Source organism: Populus nigra, chromosome 6, assembly GCF_951802175.1.
Source record: "Populus nigra chromosome 6, ddPopNigr1.1, whole genome shotgun sequence".
Lineage (NCBI taxonomy): Eukaryota > Viridiplantae > Streptophyta > Magnoliopsida > Malpighiales > Salicaceae > Populus > Populus nigra.
This window is the reverse complement of record NC_084857.1, coordinates 12,318,469-12,327,353: the sequence shown is the minus strand read 5'-3', so window position 1 is coordinate 12,327,353 and position 8,885 is coordinate 12,318,469. Positions and strand designations below refer to the sequence as shown.

Sequence of the window (8,885 nt, the reverse complement as noted above, 5' to 3'; positions counted from 1 at the left end):
ATTATTTGAGTTTGAATGAGATATAGAAACTGTAGAACATGATAAAGCTAGCCTTGTAATTTTGTATGAACGTAGCCACACCGAACCAGTAAGACAATGCACTTACCTCCTGCAGAGGAGAACTTGATTCATAGGTTTATCTATCGAGGATGTACAATTCTGAACCAAATATCATTCGTTTTCGTTCTCTCAGCATAATCTATATATTACACCAATGGAACAGTAATATGCAAATATATGTATGTTTCTATCTTCATGGAATCCACAAATACCCTCCCCTATCAAACAGAACCAGCAAATAAGTACGTAACCTTTGTACAATACATTTTCTTCATTCTTTAAAGAGAGATTTACCCGTGTGACTCATTAGCGGTCATGGCCAAGTCTAAGCTCCAAATCGACTTCATCATCTTCAGAAACCCTCCTATTCCCTCCGTTATCTTGTATATTGGAAGACCCAATTTGCAAGCCTATACTTGTACCCCAAAGCTCGTCATTCATGCTCAAGGATTGAGATCTCGGCACAAGAAAATCATGACTGCCATGTTTGTAACTATATGGCTCTCTAGGGCTAGATCCTGCAGGTTGCTGAAAATACGTTCCATAATTCCTTTGAGCCTCCGAAACCGGATAGTACTTCGTGGGTTCACTTGAATTTGGTACCATATATATAGGATTCTTGATTTCCTCGCTGGCTTTGCTTGATACTGACGAAGAACTTGCAAGTTGCTTGTCTTTGGTTCGATTAGCTCGATCTTTGCGGTGTATGTTCATGTGCCCCCCTAAGGCCTGCGCGTTGGTGAAGCCTCTCTTGCAAAAAGAACATTCATATGAGCGTTTAGCAGAGATTGTTGTACGGCTTGATGAGTCCTCTTTGACTTGTTCTTGACGATCATAATTTTCTTCAGTACTTGAAGTCTCCGAGCTTTGTTGTTTTGCCGACTCCATACACACACACACGTACACACCAAGAAATTGAAAATCTTGTTGCGATAGTAAATATTTTCCCACAGATTTTTGTTTGGAATCAGTATACGAGATAAAGGTTAGAGAAACGAAGAAAATGGGCTTTTAGTGGAGCTGATTTAGGTTAGAGAGGAATAGAGAGAAGGCTAGCTAGAGAAGGAAAGGCAAGTGGTTGTGAAACAGTGACAACACAAGTCATTGGCATTTCCATTGGGGCTTTTGTGTATTTTGTATTGAACGGAGATTCAATTTTGGCGTTTGCTTTAGGACTTTTCTTGTTGGTCGGCTTTTGTGATGGATCCATTTATATCTAGTAAATTAATTTACTACTTATCTCTTTTGATCTGCTGCTATATATGGGAATTTCTTTTAGTAACGCGGTTTTTATTTACTACTCTTATATCAACATTTACATTTACAAGAATCACTATTAGGATACTCTCAGTAATTAAGTGCACAAGAAAATCAGTTCCACATGGTTTGATTTCCAATTTTGATGAAAATATGCTCTTCACTCTTTTCATTTACATGTATGAAACGTTCAATATCATTCACGATTCTTGGACGTAATTTTAATTTACCATGTGGCTACTAGCAGCCAATGCACAAGACATGTGTTAATTTGGCCTCAATTCCTACCAGGGCCGTAAGCAAAAAAAAAAAAAAAGAAGGATTGGGTGCAAATTGGATAATACATCATTTTTAAGGATGCAGAACATGTGAAATAAACTTTAAGTTTAAGGGTATAATTAAGCAAATTCAAAAGTTCAGGACTAGAATGTAAAATTTGAAATCTGGGTGCTATTGTCCCCACCCTTCAACGTGGTTTCCCACTGTGTGCCCTTTGCATTTGAAGGTATGAGATGAACCTTCCAGCTTATGACATCATCGGATTGTTTCCATGGTCGACTCACAGGTTGACATTACACATGAATGCCAATATTAATCGCAAAACCAAGAGGAGATGGTAATGCAAAAATCTTTACCTTATTTTAAAAAATAATATATCTTATTTAAAAGTTTAAATTTTAAGATTAAATTGGTTATTTGATATGATATCAAAATTTTAATAGTCAAGCAGTTATAAATTCAGATCTCATTATCTTTATTTATTTAATAAAAATTAAGTATAAAATAAAAATAATGTAAGTCTATGTAAATTTTAAAAATAAAAACTTTTACTTAAAGATATATGTTAAAAATGAATATAAATTATATTTTAAAATCTTATTTATCAATTTAAAATTTAAAATTTAACATTGAATTCAATATCGAAAAGAAATGTTATGAAACCGCTTGGAAATCTTGGAAGAGAAATCCTTTTAGGTGTTCTATGGGCTGCAATTGTGAGTTTCTCAGAATGGTTATGGTTTTGCTATTTAAATATATGATATAATCCTAAACACAAGTCTATACCTTACAAATCACTGTCTTGTTATTCTACCTACGAACATCAATTAAGTTTTTTGTGACTCTCTCCTTTTCATTAAATCAATTATATAATCTTATCCCTTCACTTCCCAATGTATGCATGGCGTGGGGGGGCCTTCACTGGTTATTTTATCCATAGCAATCGAAATTCTTATCGACGCCATAGCTATTTTTTTCATCTTTTTAAGTAGCTGGTTTCGTTCTTTTTGGATAGAGAGACGGCAAGAACAACGCGGTGACAGCATCTAGCTTTGACCATGTCCTTTTGTGTTTCAAGGAAAACTTGACCATGGCCTAGAAATGGCTGACAATTTAATTTTCATGTTTATGTGTTTGTATTGATTATATATACCTGCAATAACTAGTCATTAAAATGACAAATGGAAGAAGGTCATCAACGACAACAACACGAGTGCTGTAATGTTAATTTTAGTGCCAGTTCATTCTAAGGTTCTGAAAGCTTTCTGGACCAGTACAACACGATATTGTTAGTGCTGGATGAAAAATCTTATTTTCCAGAGCTTAATCACAGATTTTTCAAAAAAGTAATGGCCCTGAGTGGGTTAAACATACAACTTTATTAGTTGACTGATTTGACCTCAAACAGGTCGTTATCATATATATATATATATATATATATATATATATATATATATATATATATATATATATATATATATATATATTATGTTTATTTTTGTGTTTTAAAGTGTTTTTTTAATTTTTCTTCTTTAAATTAATTTTGTTGATGCTTTTTAATTGTTTTGACGCATTAATAATAAAAATATATTTTTAAAAATAAAAATATATTATTTTAATATGTTTTCAAACGAAAAATACCTTGTAAAACAATTGTTATTAAAATACCAAAAATGCTTTCCTGCTCTCTATAATTTATTTTTTAGATATTTTTTAAAAGTTTAATTTATAAATGTGATGCTTGTAATAAGTTAGATTTGACAAAGAAAATCAAATTGGACGATATCTTTAAGCTGAAGAGAATTAATCAAAATACTTTCCAGTGAATTATTGAGCCGGATTTCACCATAAGCTTAGGATAAATTTTGAAAATGATTTCATCTTGAACTTAAAGTTTCCGATTTTCTTCTAATGACATGAAAGAATGATTCTCCAATAACATATCCCACCATGAATTCCAATCGTACTGCGCAGCCCTTCACTTTTCTTTCTGTTTTGTTTTTTTTTTTAAGATTTACTCGTATGATCTTAGCAAGGGGCGCCCGTTTTTTTCCTTTTGTTTTTCATGGCTTGAATTTCTTGAATGTCCATTCATAGACCTCTAGGTGCAAGCAGTCGTTTCTCTGACATCTACCGCTTGATCATATGCCCCATATGCTAGTCTATAAAGGAATGATCTCTCTTCTCTGTGACCAAGGAGAGGAATGGACAAAACATTGCTGTCACAGCCATTAACATGAATTGCCAGATAAGCACATGACAGTAAGGTTCTGGCTACATGCATGATAAACAATTCTAAATCATCTAGATGCCTCTCGTTCTCGTATATTATGATGAGATTGTCATTTGCCACCGGATGCAGATGTACAAGTGAAGTTTTCAACACATTGATATATTCACAATTTCGCTTTTAATATGGCACGATCTTCTTAACTTATTCAGTGTTCATATGTTATTGGAGTCGATCTCCTAATCCAGGTTTTGAAGGTCATATTTTTCGATATTTTCTCAAAAACTATAGGCAGGTAACACTCTTTCCGACATGAGATCCGGACTGAAAGTTTTGAGCCTAGGTTTGAGGGTAACTTTTATTTTCATAAGGTTGTCAAAAAATTAAAACCCCAAACATCATGAACAACAAAAGCTGCGAAATTCAGTTTTCCGTTTTGCTCCATAAAATCTGATAAGTAATATATCCACTGTCTTCTCAGATAATAACTTTCTTTTTATACCTTGTTTTTTAAAAATTATCATGGCGTTTTGCGAAAAGTACTTTGAATATGTTTCCATTCGTAATTATATATATAAAAAAAAAACAAGAAAAAAAACTTTGGTAGCAACAATTTTGACCGCCAATGTGCGAAGAAGATGAGCCTGCTGTGATATGGGCCACAACTGCCAATGGAGAGGCCCATGTTTTAAGATATTTAAGTCGCAATGGGACAGGATAAAATTGTTCTTTCAAGAGACAACCACACGTTCTTTGTTCTTTTATGTCATTGGAAGGTCAATTATCAGCATGAATTATATTAGAGCTAATGATAAACAAACTATATATATACAAGTTAAACAATTTAAAAATCATTGCCAGACAATCACGTAATTTACGAATGTAAGAGCTTCAATCTCTGATATACGCCTGCTACCTCGCGAATGTAAAAGCTATAGATTCAACAGCTTTAGGTGGTAGAAAGGGAGTGGATGATACATAGATGTGGTATTAAGCATTCCGAGCAAATTAATCGTTGCTCCATGGAAAGCTTCGCTTCAATTTTGTAGCCTGGGGATCGTTTCTTTTTCAAGAACTAGCAGAAACACATCTAATTAATTGTCTTCAAAATTGCACACAGTAGCTAGGAGTCTAGCTAGAAACAGCTGATGGAAAAGCTGAATGCTTTGTATAGAATCTACATAGTTGTGGTCATATATATAGGGCGTACACGCACTTGCAAAATACCTTGCTGTATAGAGTGCAATAACTCATTATCCATCAAGATAATAATGCACGATGCATGAAGGGTACATTCACACCATGTTAATTTTAAAGCCTGGTTTGTCTTTCCTTTTTCTCTTTGGTTAAAATCACACAAAAACACATCTCTCTCTTGCCCATCATAGACCTAAATACGAAAATTATTGAAGTGCAGATGTTGTTGAAAGCAATGCACAGGGGATCGAAAAAAAAGAAGGGGTTGGGATTTGGGAAGGAAATTAGCAGAGATAGATGGTGATGTGCGCCGACTGGGAAAAGGCTTTGCTTTATGCCATCACCCTCCCCTCACTTTCACTAAAAAAAGCAATCTGGTAGCTTCTCCTCTTGTTTAATTGTCTCTGCTCTTTCCTCTCCATTGTCATCAATCAAGTGTTGGGGACAGAGTCTTTTTAAAATTCCCAACATTACATAACAATTACATTACAAAATAAACTAAAAGAAGAACAGATTTTTTCACTGCTTTTTTTTTAAAAAAAATTTTGCCCTCGTCAATTTTATTTATTTCAATTCTAGAATTTTTTTTCAATAACATCCTCTTACGTTATGTTTATGTTTGCGGGATGTGATTTTTTTTAATTGACATGAAACATTAGATTGCTTCTTGACTTTATAAATTAGAATTTAATTTTATTAATTTTCAAAAATTAAAACAATTAGGACCAACATCAACCAATCAAATGCTTCCATTTTTTCACTTTGGCGTAAAAAAATTTGCCCTCGTCAATAGAGGAATGGATGACATATTTTTTCACTCTCGAAAATAAAAAAATATTTATAAATATATATAAAGGGTGATTGGTGCGAGAGCCTGGCATTCCTCTATTGGGCTAAACAGCCCGGTCTCTTTGGGCCATGCACAGAACATGGGTTTTTTTTTCTTCTAAAAATTGTTTGTTATGGGTTTAAAATAATTTTATGAGTTTTTATAGCATTGTTAACAACTTATTTTTCAATTATTATATGTCTAATGTTGAAAAAATTTGTTAATAAATATTCAATGAAAATTAATATATATTTTTATTATTATATAACTAAATAATAAAAAACTTCAAGAAACAAGTTTATTAAATCCATTCATGCTTATGATATGAATTAGGAATTAGACGGGTTAATTCAGAAAGTTGTTATTTTGATATAAAAAAAATTATAAAGTTGTAATTTTAAATTTTTTTAAAAAATAAATTTAATTTTGATTTGCTTGACAAAATCCCGACCTACTCAGTCTATTGTATTATATAAAATCTACTTTAACCCTGTTTGATTTGAAATTCATCTTTAACAATATCAAAATCAATAATATTTTAAAAAAAGTCTTCCGAAATTAATTGCTATTCACCAAAAACCTAAAATTAATTGCTCTCTCTTAGACATGGACCTTTAATTCATTCTTATTTTAAACAATACGTAAATAAATTTTAGAATAAAAATGAGGATCCTAAACTACATTATTGATGAGTCTGCGATTTCATATTACCAAACAATATTGATGGGTATATAGTTTTTCTACACGGAAGCAACCTAGCTTCAAAATGCTAAACTACATTACAATTACAATAAAAACTAAAACATGTAAGAAATTCACTATATACTTTGGCACTCTTTATTTTTTCATAATTTATTGTGGATTAAAGCGGTGCTAATTTTTTGGGCTCATTATACTTTTTTTTTGGGTCTACAATTGCATTCTTTGTGCGAAAATCAATGACCAATTGCTTAAAATTTATTATAAAATAAGAAAATTATAAAAAAATAAAGAATTAAAATGTAAAACACAACTACTATTCATGAGAATTTTAAACTTCACTCGAAAAAGGTTTTTGTCCTTCTATTTTCTTTTTTATTTCTTCATGGTATCTTTACTCTTTTTAATTTTAGTTTTGATTCAAAACTTTATTTTACTTATTTTCTGGTTCCTATGTTTAAGAGAAGATACAGAAAATTATAGGTTGATTACAAAAAGTGTTGTTTTTTGTATTAATAGATTTCATTTGATGAGAGGAGTTTTGTTATTATTTTTTTATTTTATAAATATAAAACTATGTTTCTAATAACCTCCAAGATTAAAAAAAAATTTAAAATGAAAATTTGAGGTTAAGTATTTGAATACTTATTTGTATCTTGCTTTTATAAAGAAAGATAAACATTTTATTTTAGTATTTAATTAATATTAAGCAACTCTTTCTCATTTTATCAGCTTGTACATTTTTAAATTCATTCCATTCAATGTAAAAGGTTCTTTTATGGTTTTCAAATAAGAAAACGATGATGGAATGAAACGCCTCTTTAATATTAGCATATTTTTTTTTTATTATGTTAAAAATTAATTTAAAATTCTATCCGCGATGCAGTGTTAATAATTTATTTTTAATAATTATTAATACATGTAATTATCAATTTATTTTATTACATGTATGTAATTTTTTTTATATATAATTAAATTTTTTTCGTATAAAAAAATAAATTGATAACATCCACATATTTATTTTTATGAGTTAAAAAAGATTTCATCGATCCGGCTTGCGGTGAAGAGCAGGTAAACTAATTATTGAAACCTATGACGCTGACGCGTCAACGCTCTTTAAAAAACTCAGTAAAGCTGAGCCTTTGCAGCTATAGCCTTGCAGTCATCTAGTGATTGCCAAACAGTATTCAATGCATCTGTGATTTTAATTATATTTCACAGTTACATGTATCATCATCGATCCATTGATGAATATATAGTTTTTCTACACGAAACCATCTCAGCTTCAAAAGGCTCCACCAGCACATCAAGTCTGACGCATCAGCTCTCTTTAATTTACTCGGTAAAGTTTAGCCTTCGGAGCCGCATCCAGTGAAAGATCGATGACAGGTTCTCTCTAAACTATATATATTTGGTTTGTAGAAAAACGAAAGTTGATTACTATTTTTATAAAGAAAGGAATATTGCTTACCATAAATTTCTATATACTGATACGTGCTGGCCTCAAGATCAACGAAGAGAAGATCCATGGAGTAGAAAATGAAGACAAGTGCGTGACTCATTCACTGATGGAAAAGCTTCTTTAATTACAAAAAAGATAGCTGAAGACAATTACATCCAATCTACAAGCCAAATCGATCCAGTAGCTAGCTCAAGGTCGTCCGTATCAGGGCTGGACATATATAATACTGCGCATACATTGTTTCTTGCAAAGCAATTGCATGCATTCTTCATCCCTGGCCATGTGGACAAAGAATTGCAAGAACAATAATGCTCCACAATCATTCTAAAAGCCGATGTCAAATTATTAGTACCAGTGCTACTTTAACTTAATTTCATCTTACCTTTTTCCTTCTTCTTGTGTTCAACGACGGATCTAAAGATTCAGTTAAGTTTTTTTAAAAAAACATATATATATATATATATATATATAAACCCGTCAACTTAAAATCCATGGTCGACCGCATATTTGCATGTGATGGGGAGAAACAAGAAAATTCAAACTAGAAATATTCTCTCCTCCTAATTATTTTTTTTTTCAATTAATTATTATTTGCTGAGCTCGATTCAGACAAGTTAATAAATCTAAAACTATATACAAATAATTTCTGTAAGTTTAATATAATAGATATTTAGAGAGTGTTTGAGAATGAATTTTAATTTATATCTCATTAAGATTTCATTTTTTTTACTTCAAATTATTTTTTTTAGTTTTTTTAGATTGTTTTGATGTATTTATGTAAAAAATATATTATTTTAATATTAAAAAAAACATTTTATAAAGCAACCAATATCATACTCTTAAACATCCTATTAATGACAAACTAAGAATAA

The 8,885-nt window shown here is 31.1% G+C and overlaps 1 protein-coding gene and 1 long non-coding RNA gene across 2 annotated transcripts; one reads left to right on the top strand and one right to left on the bottom strand.

Annotated features, from left to right (window-relative positions):
• Window positions 1-364: 364 nt before the first annotated feature.
• On the bottom strand, window positions 365-948 carry LOC133696914 (transcriptional regulator TAC1-like). Its single transcript, XM_062119211.1, has one exon. The coding sequence runs from the start codon at window positions 946-948 to the stop codon at window positions 367-369; it is 582 nt and encodes a 193-aa protein (XP_061975195.1). The 3' UTR covers window positions 365-366.
• Window positions 949-7,783: 6,835 nt separating this feature from the next.
• LOC133696182 (uncharacterized) lies at window positions 7,784-8,406 on the top strand. The gene is made up of 2 exons (XR_009842634.1): window positions 7,784-7,940; window positions 8,060-8,406. It is a non-coding gene; the product is annotated as an uncharacterized LOC133696182 (long non-coding RNA).
• Window positions 8,407-8,885: the final 479 nt, after the last annotated feature.